The 14,676-nt window shown below is 34.0% G+C and overlaps 1 protein-coding gene across 3 annotated transcripts in view; it reads left to right on the top strand.

Annotated features, from left to right (window-relative positions):
* The window catches only part of PMS1 (PMS1 homolog 1, mismatch repair system component), a 62,200-nt gene extending 48,654 nt beyond the window's left edge, over positions 1–13,546 (top strand). For all 3 annotated transcript variants that reach the window (XM_036236090.1, XM_016147107.2, XM_016147190.2), the window contains 4 exons: positions 3,017–3,502; positions 6,212–6,342; positions 10,379–10,539; positions 13,315–13,546. In XM_036236090.1, the coding sequence (XP_036091983.1) occupies positions 3,017–3,502; positions 6,212–6,342; positions 10,379–10,539; positions 13,315–13,479 (943 nt within the window). In that variant the 3' untranslated portion in view covers positions 13,480–13,546. The remainder of the gene's footprint in view (positions 1–3,016; positions 3,503–6,211; positions 6,343–10,378; positions 10,540–13,314) is intronic.
* The last annotated feature ends 1,130 nt before the right edge of the window (positions 13,547–14,676 follow it).

Raw genomic sequence — 14,676 nt, 5'->3', positions numbered from 1 at the left:
GGCTGCTGTTTGCGTAACATGGCTTACAGCAAACTTGTTAAGTAGGAAAAGTACACTAACAAAAGTATACTCTAGTTAAAGTACACAAATCAGTAATATAGTCATTTATTTGAATTATCAAATATTACATACTGTACTTAGTTTTATGTTCTGTACTTCTGTGTGACTGGCAGTGCCATAGGTTGGTTTATACTGGCATCACCACAACCATGTGAGTAACGTGTTGAGCTTTGACGCCACAACAGCAACTGTGTCACTAGACAATAGGAAGTTTTTAGCTCCATATGACTATATGGGACCCCTGTCAGATATGCTGTCCCTTGTTAACCAAAATGTCATCGTGTGGTACCTGACTACCCCAATGTGTTTAGTCTTCAGCTGATGAACCTTTGGGTTATTTCCAGTTTGGGGTTATTATAAATAAAACTGTTGTTCCCAAATATTTGTTTTTTTCCTAAAATGCCTCGTTATTGATTTCTAATTAATTTTGTCATGGATACGGAAAATACTATGTTAGATTTCAACTTTTTGAAATTTGAGAGTTAAGCCCAGCATTTGATTAATCTTGATAAATGTTCCATGTACACCTAAAAAGAATTCAAATTCTGCAGTTATTAGATAAGGTGTTCCAAAATGTCAACAAAGTCAAGGTAGTTGATAGTACTATTAAAATCTTCTATAGCTTTACTGATTTCTATTTTTTGTTCTAATTCTATCATTTAGTGATGGAGGGGAATTAAAGTCTCCAAGAATGATTCTGGATTTCTCCCTTTTAGATCTGTAAAGTCTTGATGTAATTTGAAGCTCTGTTATTAGATGCATAAACATTTGTGATTGTTATACCTTCCTAATGACCCCTTTTGTCTTTATAAAATATTCCTCTGTGGTATTATATCTTGTTCTGAAATTTACTTCATCTTATGTTACTATAACTATTCTGACTTTCTATTACCATTGGCATGATGTATCTTTTCCATGTTTTTACTTTCATAATATGTGCGTTATATATATAAAGTGTAACTCTTGTAAACATATATAGCTGGATTTCGCTTTTTTAAATTCAGACTGACAGTTTGCCTTTTAATTGGAATACTTAGTCTATGTAGTGTAATAACTGACATGGTTGGGTTTAGGTCTGACATTTTCTTGTTTTCTGTTCATCCCATTTCTGTTTTGTTCCTCTGTTTCTCCTTTTTTGGGAGGGAGACTTCTTTAGTGTTTAAAGAATATAATTCGATACTTAATTTTAATTTCTTTTTTGGCTTTGCATTATGTTTTGCTTTGGGGAATACTTTATACATCCTTAATTTATCATAATTAGAGTTAATAGTGTATCATTTTACATAAAATCTAAAAACTGCAAGTATAATTCCATTTACCACCCTTGTCCTTTATATATTTTATATTTATATATAACTTATATTTTCAGACAATATAAACCTCATTTTATAATTTTTTTTTAATTTAAAGTTATCTTTCAAAAAAATAAGAGAATTTTTTAAAAGATTATTTTTTCTATTTACCTACATAGTTACCATTTCTGGAGCTCCTCATTTATTCCTATAGATCTAAGTGTCTATTTAGTGTCATTCCTTAACAGTGCAATGATGCAATGAAAACAGATTCTCAGCTTTTCTCTTTCTGAAAATATCTATTTTATCTTCATTTTGTGGTGGTATTCCTTTTCTGTATTCTTTTTTTGTTTTTCTCTGTCTTCAGGACATCTTCATCTTTGGTTTTCAGCAGTTTTTTAATGTCTTTTTTTTTTTCTCTGACTGCTTTCAAGATTTTATCTTTATTTTATCTAGGATTCCAGTTACATGTATATTAGGTGTTTCTTCAGTCTTCATTTTTTTCTCTGTTGTTCAGATTGGATAATTTCTCTTGATCCATATTGTATTTTACTGACCCTTTCTTTTGCCATCTGTGATCTGCCGGTAAACCTACCCAGTGAATTTTTTGTTTCATGTATTGTGTTTCTTCATTCTAAAACTTCCATTTCCATTTGGTTCTTTTTTATAAATGCCCTTCTCTGTTGAGACTCCCCCTCCCATTCTCTCATTATGATCATTTTTCAAGTTCTTAAATATTTATAAAAATCTATTTAAAAACAATTATTTTGCCATTTCCAACATCTGAGTCATCTTGAGGTTGGTTTCTACTGATGACTTTTTATCATGACCGTGACTCATTTTTTCCTGTTTTATTGAGTAATAACTTTTGATTGTAGAATGGACATGTGATTGATAAGTAGAAACTCTGGATTTTGTTTTCTTCTGAAAAGTGTTGGGTTTTTCTGCCAGGCATTTAAATGATTGACAGATCACAAGCTTGTAGAAGCTTCGTTTTACACTTTGTTAGGGAGAGGCTGTAAATTTTGCCTTTAGTCCTAAGGCAGCTTCCATAGTTATAGGACTGTATTTTTTCTTACCCCTATGATGTGATCCTCCTTCAGTTTTATTCGAAAGCCCAAAGTGTTTACCACACCATCTAATTATGTGGAATTCAACTTCAAACTCTTTTCCCCTTGCAATGGACAGCCACTGAAATCTTTGTTTAGCTCATTTAGCCTCCTAGTGATTGTTTTTTTTTCTAAGTTCCCACACATAGGATTGTCTCTCTCAATTTCCAGTTGTTTTGGAAGCAAGGAGTTCTGTGTTCTGATGACAGAAGCTAATAAGAGTGCAGCTTTCTGACTGAGTTCTTGCTGCTCGTTCTTAATTCTAGGAACTGCTCTCTGGGTAAAGGCTTTATAAATGTGGATTTCTTTTTTCAAGGGTTGAATCCTTTCACATTTATGCCTGCTTTTCATTGCTCTTCCATGCCTCTTTTACGCAGTTGGTTTCTATATTTCATTCAGTTTATCATAGTTATATATAGGAAGGTTAGTCTAATATAAGCTCCTTCATTATTATCGGATCTGGAATCCCAGCTCTATTTTTTAATAAAATGTACTTCAGATGGTTAATATATTTTGAGTATGACCTCATTAGTTCTGTTTCATCTCTATTCCTAGATATGAAGAGAGGGCTGCTAAAGACTTGGAACGATACAATAGGCAAATCAAGAGAGCCATTGACGAGGACTCACAAATATCATTAAAGGATGGCAGAAAAAAGATAAAGCCCACCAGCTCATGGAATTTGGCACAGAAGCACAAGTTGAAAAGTTCATTATCTCATCAGCCAAAACTTGATGAGCTCTTTCAGTCTCAAATTGAAAAAAAAAAGAACCAAAGCATTAAAATAGTTAAAATTCCCTTTTCTATGGAAAACTTTAAAAAAAAGTTTGAGAAATATAAGAAATTTGAACTGGAGAAGGAGGACGAACTTTGCTTGATCCACAATCTCAAGTTTCCTGATGCATGGCTAATTACATCCAAAACAGAGGTTATGTTATTAAATCCATATAGAGTGGAAGAAGCCTTGCTGTTTAAAAGACTTCTTGAGAATCATAAACTTCCTGCACAGCCGCTGGAAAAGCCAATTATATTAACAGAGAGGTATGGCAAAGTAATTTTTTTTTTTACTCTAAAAACATTTATTCATACTAGATTAAAAACAGGGTAAAAAGTTGAAAGTTTCCTAGTAGGAAGAAGTTGTTTCGATTTTAGGAAGTCTTTTTTAAAATTCGATTTCTGATCTTTAATGGAATTAATTGTTCACTTTGTATCTTTGCTGCCTCATGGTGGGATTCAACTTGTTTTTCCTTCACCTGTATTTAAATGGAAATAAGGAAGATTGAATAGATTTAGATTCTACTTTCTCATAGGACTGCTTAATAGATGGTGCTATATGCTTCATATCTCATCACAGCAAAAGGCACTTATCACTGGGTTCAGCCACTCACAGCCTAATCTTCCACCTTAAAATTATATAATTGTATTAACCAGTGTTACCCCAATAAACTTAATTTTTAAAAAAAAATAATTAAAAAAAAATTCCATCAACCTTTCCATCTACTGGTTTTATCCACTGATGATTATGGCCTGAGCTAATTTTATTATAGATTGTAAAATGGGCTATTTCCTTTTCATATCCAATGTGAGCAAATTATTTTTTTGTAAAAATGAATAACTAACCTATTAACGTTTCCCTTTTTAATACTTAATATTTCTTTTTTAGCCTGACACATTTAGAAGAGAATTGTGTGCAACAAAGGAGATAAAAATCTGAAACTAAAAAGATAATTAGAATTTATTCTCTAGGACACATCAGTAAATAACTTTCAGAATGTCTAAGAATAAATCAAAAATCATTTGTAAAATGTGTTAAAACCCTTGTGTTAAAGACCCTGTCAGCAGAAGGAAAAGATAGGGCAATAAAACAGAAAAACATTTGCTAAAGCTTTTATAATTAAGGCCCCAGTAATCACATTATCTGAAATTCTGCACCTTTTCATAGTATAGATTAGCTCAGGACACTGTCAAAGGAAGAATCAGAAAAAGAATTAATACAGCCTTAGGCTGTATTAAAATAGTTCAAATATCTGCTAGTGCTTTTCTCTTTCTTCCCTTAAAAAGATCTAGGGTGTATCTGAAATTTTCTGAAATATGAGATCTCCATCACAGCTAATAATATAAGTTTTTCAAAACTGAGCTATGGATGGGGTAATTATGGGTTGGGCTTATTTTTCTTACTAGATTTCTAATGTGAGTTCTGTAGCTTATGTCTGAATGGCATGATTTAGATATCTATAAAATACATAATTAAGAGCTCAGTAATAACAATCATGGCTAATGTTTATTGAGCATTTCCTTATGATAGGAACTTTGCTAAGCCCTCTGCTTTGATGATCTTCACAACCTTAGGAGAGATAGGTAGTATCATTATCCATATTGTATATATGAGGAAACTCAAACACAGAACTGTTAATTAACTTACCTAGGCTCATACAACCAATAAACAAATGATTGGTTCAATAAGTCCAGTCTAGGTAGTAACTGTAGAGTCTGTACCATGTGTTGCTATACTGTAACCACCACCACTACCACTGACACTCAGATTGATTTTCCGAACGTTGGTTAGACCACACAGAGTGCATCTGATATGTAGACAAAGCTTTCCTCTCTGTGATGTCTGCTTTTACAGCCAGTGGGGTTCTCTACCTTTCAGATGATAAGCAAAAACATCATCGTTTTATTTATTTTTTCAAGAAGTACAGGAAAAAAGCTCATCATCTTGTACTAGAACATGAAACAGTGCCTTGCACACCTAAGACAGTATTTACCTCTTGATAGACTCTTAAATATTCATTAACTGAATGAGAAAATGTTAACCACTCATATGTCAACCCAAACATATGAGTTTACTGTAATAACATGTTATGAGCACTACGACCAAGCCTGAAACCAGCGTGAAGGTTAGTTTGTGCCCTATATAATCTTTGGCTACCTTACAATTTTGCTTAAGACCTGTACCACTCAGAACCATTTCATATGCAAACATGCCAGATGTACAGTAGTCTGAAGGAACCTTTCCCAAACTATGAATTACCAAATGTATTAAGTTCCTGGGAGAAAATGATATATGCTTATCTTTTTATTATAGCAATTAAAAATTATGTAGATTGGGGAGTGGCTCCATAGTGTAATGGTTAGCATATCTACTTTACATACAGAAGGTCCTGAGTTCACCCCCCAGGTGGAGCCACGGACCATACCCCAGGTGCACCAGACCCCGGGTGCACCAGGCCCTGGGTGCACCAGGCCCTGGGCGTGTACTGCGAGCATGTGGGAGGAGACACTCCGCCTTCAGAGATCTGGTTCTTAAGGGGAAACAGCAACATCCATAGGTCAGGGGTGGAAGTCAGGAGGAGGGGGGAGAATTAAAGAGGCAGGGAGGGGGAGGGAATAATAAATGAATGAATGAATGAATATTATGTAGAATGGACCATTTGAGTAACTTGACAAAGTATTATTGTATAAGTAAAGTTTTCATTTGTATTATCTAGATAGGGCACTTTTAAATTTCACATATTGTTTCAAACACTCTAGAAGACAGAAATTTTCTTTTATAGCTATGCTTCCTCCTTCTATACTTCATATATAGTAGGTCTTCCATAAAATGTTAACAAAAATTTAAAAAGTAAAGTTCCTCATAGGGCTACTTATACCTTTGTATTTTGGTTACCCATAACACTTTTTAAAGGGCTGTTGGATCACTTTATTTTATATATTTAATAAGTGAAAGGGCCTTTATTTCTTTTTCAGTCTTTTTAATGGATCTCATTATTTAGAGCTTTTATATAAAATGACAGCAGATGACCAAGGATACAGTGGATCAACTTACCTGTCCGATCCTCGTCTTACAGCAAATGGTTTCAAAATAAAATTGATACCAGGTATGATGATGTGGTTTAATATTCCCTAACTTGGAAAAATAAGTCTTGTTCCAAGAGTTACATTTAAGTTTTATAATTTACAGATATCATAGTGTATTTTTGTCTCACAAAAGTACACTGTCAGCTTTGTAAAAAAACAGTCATATTTCAAACAGTTCACATCTGTCTGAAATAAGTAAGTTTGGCATCTCTTTCAGTCTATTGCCTTGTATTTGCATTTTCAAAACCTAATCAAATAGTTGTAAGTTTTGCCATCCTTTGTCACAATATTCGAATTGCCTGCTTTGTTTAACTGTTATTAAATAATCCTTTAGATGAAATAGAAGTAAATATTCAGATTACAGGAACAACCTAACAAAACTGGACATCTTTCCTTTTTAAAAAGCATTTAGTCGTTTTGCCAACTAATGTGTAGCATCAGCAGTCTTACTATTTGATCAGTGGATGATTTGATCATATGGCTTTGCTGAAAGACAGAAGTCACTATTTGCTTGGTATGTAAATTCATTGGGTGGTGACAAAAAAGTATGTCTGGAAGAATTCATTATTCTCTGCTGGCCCTTTTTCTTTCATAGTTTCCATATTTAAGTGCCTTCTGCCCCAGCTTCCTAGGCTGGTCTTGTCCTTTTACTTTCCCTTCACCTGGTATAAAGGGGCACACAAACAAACCAGGAAGATTGATTCTACTGTCATTCTTTCCCACCCGCTACTAAACATGTCATGATCAAAGTATTAAAAATGGAAAATCAACCAAAACAGTGTTGATTTTTTAAAAAATATTTTAGTGAGACCTCCAAAGAAAATAGTAAAAGCAATGCATAAAACCATGATATTAAATATATACTAAAAATGCTTTGGTATTCTAAACATTAATTTTACTTGACTTTTTCAGTTTTAAGGATACCTACCCTTAACTTCTTACCTTCTACTTCAATCTTGAATATTTAGATTTAGAGTGAAGAGTAAGTATCTCAACTCTTCCATTTAAAAACAGTGTGCTTTTTGGAAAGTTAGCCTTGTTAGCCTTGTTACATTATTCTTAATAGTAAATGTATTAATTCATGAATCTTCCTAATAGCCCTATGAAGTAGGTTCTATTACTGGCCCCATTTTATAGATGGACAAATTGAGGTGCAGAGAAGTTAACACTTTCCTCATTTGCCTTGAGAATACTCTCCAGTGGTGTTTACCCCAGGATAACTTGCAGATTACCCGTGGTTCACCGTCTTAACCTTACCCCCAAAGTTTGCCATGAAGCAGCTGGCTTTTATTATTATTATTGCATCAATCTAGTATATCGATAGTCTTTGGAAACAAATGACATCATTCTATTTATAGCATTCTGTTTTTAATAGTTTGCTCATTAAAAATGTCAAACCCTAGAAAGCATAGCATTCCTATGCATGATGCTAAATGAACACTTGGCAGCGAGCTGCACTTTTTATTTTCTAAATGAGAAAGGATGATGTCTGCTTAAGGGTACATAGTCGTAGAACCAGGATTTGATCCCAAGCAATCTGCCTTTGGAGCCTGCCTCTTAACAAATTTGTCATATTGCTTCCCTATTAAAATTGAGATCCATACTTCATGAAGTATTTGTGAGCACTAAACAAAGTACTTATGTAAATTAATTAGTATAGTACTTAACAATGATAGGTATTCAGATATTCTCTTTTCTTCCCATCTCTGGCACTCCTTTCTGACCTGAACTGACTTATCATTTCCTTCAGTCCTGGAAATCTTTTGGGGCCCCTGTCATTTTTTAAATGTATTTGCATCGTGAAACAAAGGGGTTGTTGTGGGTCTCTGTGTGTGTCTTTAGCAAGATTTTTTTTCTTAACCTATTTTCTAAATATGTTGTATTGGTGGCAGGTACCATTTTTTCTTGAAAGATGTTATAGCAGTTTTTATAGCAGTATTTTTTAAGCTAAGATAATTACCCTGTCTGTTCCAAGAGTATGTTTATTTTTGAGCTACCCAGTAAATTTCTATCTGACAGCTTCAGCTCTTAGCTTGTAGATAGTGTTTTCTAAGTCCTATTGAATACCAGCACTTTGTATGGCACCAAGATGTAAAACTGAATAACACACTCATCTGCAAACTGAGTCGATTTGTTTGGAATTAACTTTACTTAGATTATCATCAGCATTATTTCTTTTGTCAATAACAGATCAAGTTAAAAACATGTTTTCTGTATTTTTCTAGCCTCTTTATTAATTTATAAGTCATGTTTCTTAAAGCCCATTTCTCTTAATTTTAGTGAGAGTTTTGTTTTATTGGACTTAACTTTGGATCAACAGTTTGCCAGTTTTCATAAAACATCTTTGGATAAAGATAAAGGCTTTTAAAGACAGGAAGAATACATCTAGCTTTGAGGGAAAAGATTCTGAATGTGACCCTAAGAACTTTGCTTGTTATAATGGAAATAGCTTTTCGTTCTGCATCAATAAGAATTCCATATTTTAGGAAGTGAAAACTTGTCAAACTACTTATTAATTTGCAGTATTTCCCTGAAAATTGAGAAACGTTTTACTGAATTTTATGGAAACATCTTGTAAAGTTTATTGTTACATAGTTCCAAATGTCTCTAAGTTTTCCATGTTAAATTTTGCAAACACAGATTAAAATATTGCTCAATTTCCTCATCTGTTGCCAAATACATTTTACCATGTCCACAAGTAATTCTGTGAAATGCTTACAATTTTCCAGGGAGCATTTGTAGTCAGTATTAGACTTTTCAAACTAAATGTACTGTAAAAGGTATAGAACCAGCAATAGTGACAAATCTCTTGACTAATATTTTTATAAATTTCCATATCTATATATATGTAAAAAGATGTGAACTAGAATATTCTTCCACTTCCTTTTTCCCTATCTAAACCCTGTTTGAAGTCCCATTTAAATTCTCCTGTTGCTCAAACTCTTATATTTTGTCTTCCTTCACTGACCTCTATTTATCCTTTAATGATTGATTGTGTATCTTCTTATATTATTCTCCAGTTGTTTCCTAGAAAGAGAACATTAAGATGCCTGCTCTGTTTAGTATACACTGTTGTATCTGCCATCTGAGATAACTAGTGTGTAAGTGGAAACAGATTAGGAATGGAGCATTGACATATCAGGATCTTAAACTCCTCAAGCTACATCATTCCTCGGTTTTTATTTATCGATTTATAGCTACCATTTATCCAACATTGGACTGTCTCATTTTCTTTATTTTCAGGTAGCACTGTGTAGACTTTTATATTAAGAACACTGTTACACAGATATAGCTAAAGACAAGTCTCTGCTATTTTTCCAAAATCATAAAATTCTAAAGCCTAATTCAATGATTTGGAATGTATACTCTTTTGATTGTTTTACCCACTTAAAAATTCAATCATATAGCTAGTTCTTAGTTTTAATCACTAAATTATTTAAAGTAGCTTAAATAATAGATAACATGTCAATTTTAAACAACTGTCCTAGTAAAATATTTTGAATAAACAGTATTTCATTTCCTCAGATTATTAATATAATAGTTACTATCGTGGTAATCATTTCGCACCAACTCAACACTTTGTACACTTTAAACTTACACAATGTTATGTCAGTTATGTCCCAGTAAAGCTGGAAAAGAAAGTTACTATGTAAGTATTTTTATAATAATGTTTAAGTAAAATAATCATAGAATCCAGCAGCAGTTGTTAAAACACTTAGAGCACTTTTATTTCAATAAATATCATGAGACTTCACTTACTCTCCAAAGTAAGAAATGTTCTAAACAGATGTAGGAACAGAACAGCAATAACTGAGATTAAATTAAATGGTAAAAAGTATATGTGGTATCAGTGAGCACTTACAACTTAATGTGAATGTGAAATCCTATTGGAAATTATTATTTGTTCTCCAACTAAGAAACAAAACTTTGTCCCAATTATATTAACATTCTAATGAAGGTTCACTAAATGTTTTAACAGTGATTTTGTTTTAATAGATACTTTCTGGAATATAGTTTAAACAAAGCTAAGATATATTTTTTTCTTTTTTCTTTTAGGAGTTTCAATTGCTGAAAACTACTTGGAAATAGAAGGAATGGCTAATTGTCTTCCATTCTATGGCGTGATGGATTTAAAAGAAATTCTTAATGCTATATTAAACAAAAATGCAAAAGAAGTTTATGAATGTAGACCTCGCAAAGTGACAAGTTATTTAGAAGTATGTGTTATCCAATTATTTAGGTTAGCTAGGTTTTATGACACTTGACTGTTCCTTAAACTGTAATATGATTTTAAGCCATGATCTCTTTCTTTAAGAGCAAAGAAAAGAGGGAAAGTGAAACATGTAGATTATTAAATAAATGTAAGTTTTAGTTTTCTGGCAATATCTACCACAAATGAGAAATGTAATAGTGGGTTTTTAAAAATTCAAAAGTAATAGAGGATGGAGGAAGATTATAAACTTTTAAATGTCCAAATATAAGATAGTAGTGGGAAACAATAGCGATTGTATGTTTGAGGGCCTATCCCTCAAAGTTGACCGATATTATTTTAAAAACAAACTTGAACTTTAAAAGTTTTTTTTTCCCTTTTAAAAAATGAGTCATTTTTCTCTTGAACTGTAACCATGGTGTCCCCAATGCATTCTGAGGGTCAGGGAAGTCCATTTTTTTACTCTTTTTGAAGATTGTATTCAGTAACATACTGTAAGTCTTTTGAGAGCTTTGTTTTGTGGAACTTCACAGCCTGTTGTGGGGGCAATTCAACAGTGATAAAGTTGGTATAAACTTAAATAAAGGTTGATGGAATTGCAGGTAGTGTTTTGTATATTGAGGAACCACGTGGGAAGAAATAAGATTTCAGAAATAACAAATTTGGGTTAGATATAAATATTTTTGCTAATACTATACCTCATTAGATTAAAGTAATTAGTGGATGTGATTCTTAAGAAAGATAGTCTAGAAAAAAGAGAACGTCTGTTAGAATCACAGGAATGCTTCATTTAAAGCATTCAAACTGAATTAGATGAAACAAAGAAAGGAGAGTGAAGGGAGAACCAAAAGAGGGGGGGTGGCTATAAAAAGTCGTGGGAGGAAAGACATTTAAATATAAGTAGTATCATATTTTTCATAGGGTAACAGTTGCTAGAAGACCATCAGGTGTGTGGCTGTTCAGTGGCAGTGATAACCTTGAAGAGAGTCAAGATGGAAAAGGGGCAGGGATGGAAGACTTTGCCAGTGGTTGAAGAATAGTGAGGTAGTGGTGAAAAGTGTAGGCAGCACGTCAGATGGTGGTGAAGGAAGACAAAAGATTGGAGAGCAGATGTTCCAAAAGATGTAGGAAAGGACAATGGGATATGATATAAGCTTTTTTCTCTGAATAAAGAGCAAAAAGGGGAGAAAAAGTGAAAGTAAAAATATTTTGAGCTAAACTTGAAGTCACGTTACCTCAAGGAAGTCATGTATGATACGTGTGGTAAAGGGGTAGGAAAAGTCATCTGTGGAGAACAAAGGGGCTGGGGTGGCATTGGGGATTTGAATATAGTGGAAAAGTTTTGAAACTAAGAGCAGTAGGCGCTCTAAGGGAAGGTTGGTTAGAGAAGAATGAGATTTCGAGGTGGCATTAAGGAATCATAAGAACTAACATTGGTATTGGATCCAGCCAGGAACTTTGTCATTCTCAAGCAGTGCTTGGTAGAATTTATCCAAGGGTGGGGAGCAGCAACTATATGAATATGGTGGGAGAACAAGAAGGTAAATGAGAAAATTTGAATACATAAGAGGTTTCTTACATAAAAAAAAAACAAAACTGTTAGGTCCTAGAGGGATATAAAGATGAATTAGATTCTAGTAGGAATTTGCCTTTAGATTTTAGTAGGAGTCCAAAAGGAATGCAGGAAGCTAGAGATAGTTTCTTTTATTCTTACTATTCATGCCTTACACAGGGAAAGATGACAGAAAGGCGCTGGTGGGCCAGGAGAATGAGGAGAGTTTGTGGAGATCAGAGGTCAAAGTGAAGAAAAAGAATAGGTTTACTTTGACTAAAGGAGTAGGATGGCTGAGAATATAATAGGAAAGGATGTGTAGTTAGGGAGAACAGTGTTAGAATTCAAGAGCTTTGAAGTACAACAGTTTAAAAAAATTAAATCTTAAAAGAAATCAGCTTTGCTCATACTTTTACCCTCAAACTCCCTGTCTTTCCTGTCTCAGAAAGCAGTATTACCATACCACAAATGTGGACATTATCCTTCATTCTGCCTCTCTCATAACCAGTCCATCAGCAAGACTTGACTCTACCTCCAATTCATGCCAGGAGTCTTTATACCTCCTTCCATCTCCGCCGTTACCACCCTAGGCAAAAACTCACTGAGACTGTATTGATTGCTTCAAACCATGCTTCATACAGCAGCCAGATGTGAATTGCAAAGAGTGTCAGGCTTCTGCTTAAAAACTTGCTGGTTACCTCAGTGCATTTAGATTAAAACCCATGGCTCACTCTGAAAGGGCAAGCTGCCCTCTGCCTCACTTCTTTCTTCCTCTCTTTAGTAACTATGTTGTACTTACACTGATCGTTTGAGTCTTTCTGTTCCCTCTGCCTAAATGCTTTTCTTTGCCCATGATCTTTGTATCTTAGTTCCTTGTTTAAATTGAAGCTTAAATGTTATCCCAAGGAAGCTTTTCCTAACCACACAGTTGCTTTCTATCATGTTACCCAGTTTCATTTTGTACATGTTACTCAGTGAAATTTATTTGTCTTTTTATCTGTTTTCTGTTTCTTTGAACTAAAATGTCAGTTTCATAAGAGCAGGGATCTTTTCTTGTTCTCCGCTGTATTCCTAGAACCTACAACAACGACTAGCATATAATCAGTGTTTAACAAATATCTGTCGAGTGAATGAATAATATAATCAATTTTCTGACTTCCTTCTCACCAGGAATAGTATATTTCTGCTGCAGGGTATATCACAGTAAAATGTATGGCTTTCTCTTCACAGGGAGAAGCAGTACGTCTGTCAAGACAGTTACCCATGTACTTGTCAAAGGAGGATGTCCAAGACATTATCAACAGAATGAAGCACCAATTTGGAAATGAAATTAAAGGATGTGTTCATGGTCGCCCATTTTTTCACCATTTAACTCATCTTCCAGAAGCTACATGATTAAATATGTTGAAGAAAATTTGTTACTATTGAAATTGATTTGGTCATAAAATAATATGAGTCAGCATTTAAACCCTCTTTGTACTATCATGAGTTAAATGATTATTTTATAAGTGAAGACTCATTGGCTTGTTTGTATAATAAAACATTTCAAAAACTGTAGAAAACATAAATAAAAGAATATAGGCTGTTAATTCATTTTGTTCTCAAGAACTAGCCTTTATAACAAATTGGAATATACCTAGAATTCTTGAGTGGTTGATTTACTGGATGCTTTGGACTGAATTGTGTCCCCAAATTTCTGTGTGGAAGCCCTAACCCCAACATGAGGGTATTTGAAGATGGGGCCTTTAGAAGTTAATTAGATTTAGATGAAATTGTGAGGGTGGGCCCATCAGTGGCATTAGTACCCATAAAAGAAGAGGTACCAGAGAGTTTGCTCACTTTCCTTTTCTCCCATTACCCCCACCTATACCCCAAGTGAGGATAAGGAGAGAAGGTGACCTCCAGGAAGACAGCTCTCACCAGACACCAACAGTGCTGACACCTCGATCTTGGACTTCTGGCCTCTAGACCTATGAGAAAGTATCTGTTGTTTAAGCCACCAGTTGAATTTTTTTTTTGTTATGGCAATCTGAGCTAATACACTGGGTCAGTCCTATACGGGGAGAAATCACAGGCGCAGCTGGCATATCTGACAGAAGTTGTCGATCCTTGTTGAAAAGTTGGTGAGACAGGAAGTGGGAGAAAGAAAATGAAGTTCAGAGGAAAAAGAACATAACTTAGCAAATCCAGTCATTTACCTCGAGGTAACAGTTTAGAAGTTGCTGTCTTTTACATGGAAATTAATAGGCTTTGGGGTTAAAATTTGTTAGCATGGGGAAGATCTAGATTTTTAATGAAAATTTTACATTGATTATTCATTGAGCATGTGTTCTCAAAAACCGGCTCCCACAGTGCACCAAAATACTTAGTTTAAAAAATGTTGAAATATAATTTCCGGTGAATGCTAGTGTAACTGTCTTCACACTCAAACCATCTCCCCTATTTCTCAAGGAGAATTTTTAAATTCTTAAGACGCTTGTGTTAAGAGGTACAAATTGTGATACCTGGAATTCTGCCTATAGCCAGGCCTTATTCCTGTCAACATTGTCATGTTTTCTGTCAACTAAATTATTTTTTTCTCCATTTTCCCCT

Source organism: Rousettus aegyptiacus, unplaced genomic scaffold, assembly GCF_014176215.1.
Source record: "Rousettus aegyptiacus isolate mRouAeg1 unplaced genomic scaffold, mRouAeg1.p scaffold_m13_p_2, whole genome shotgun sequence".
Classification (NCBI taxonomy): Eukaryota; Metazoa; Chordata; class Mammalia; order Chiroptera; family Pteropodidae; genus Rousettus; species Rousettus aegyptiacus.
This window is presented reverse-complemented; position numbering and strand designations above follow the sequence as displayed.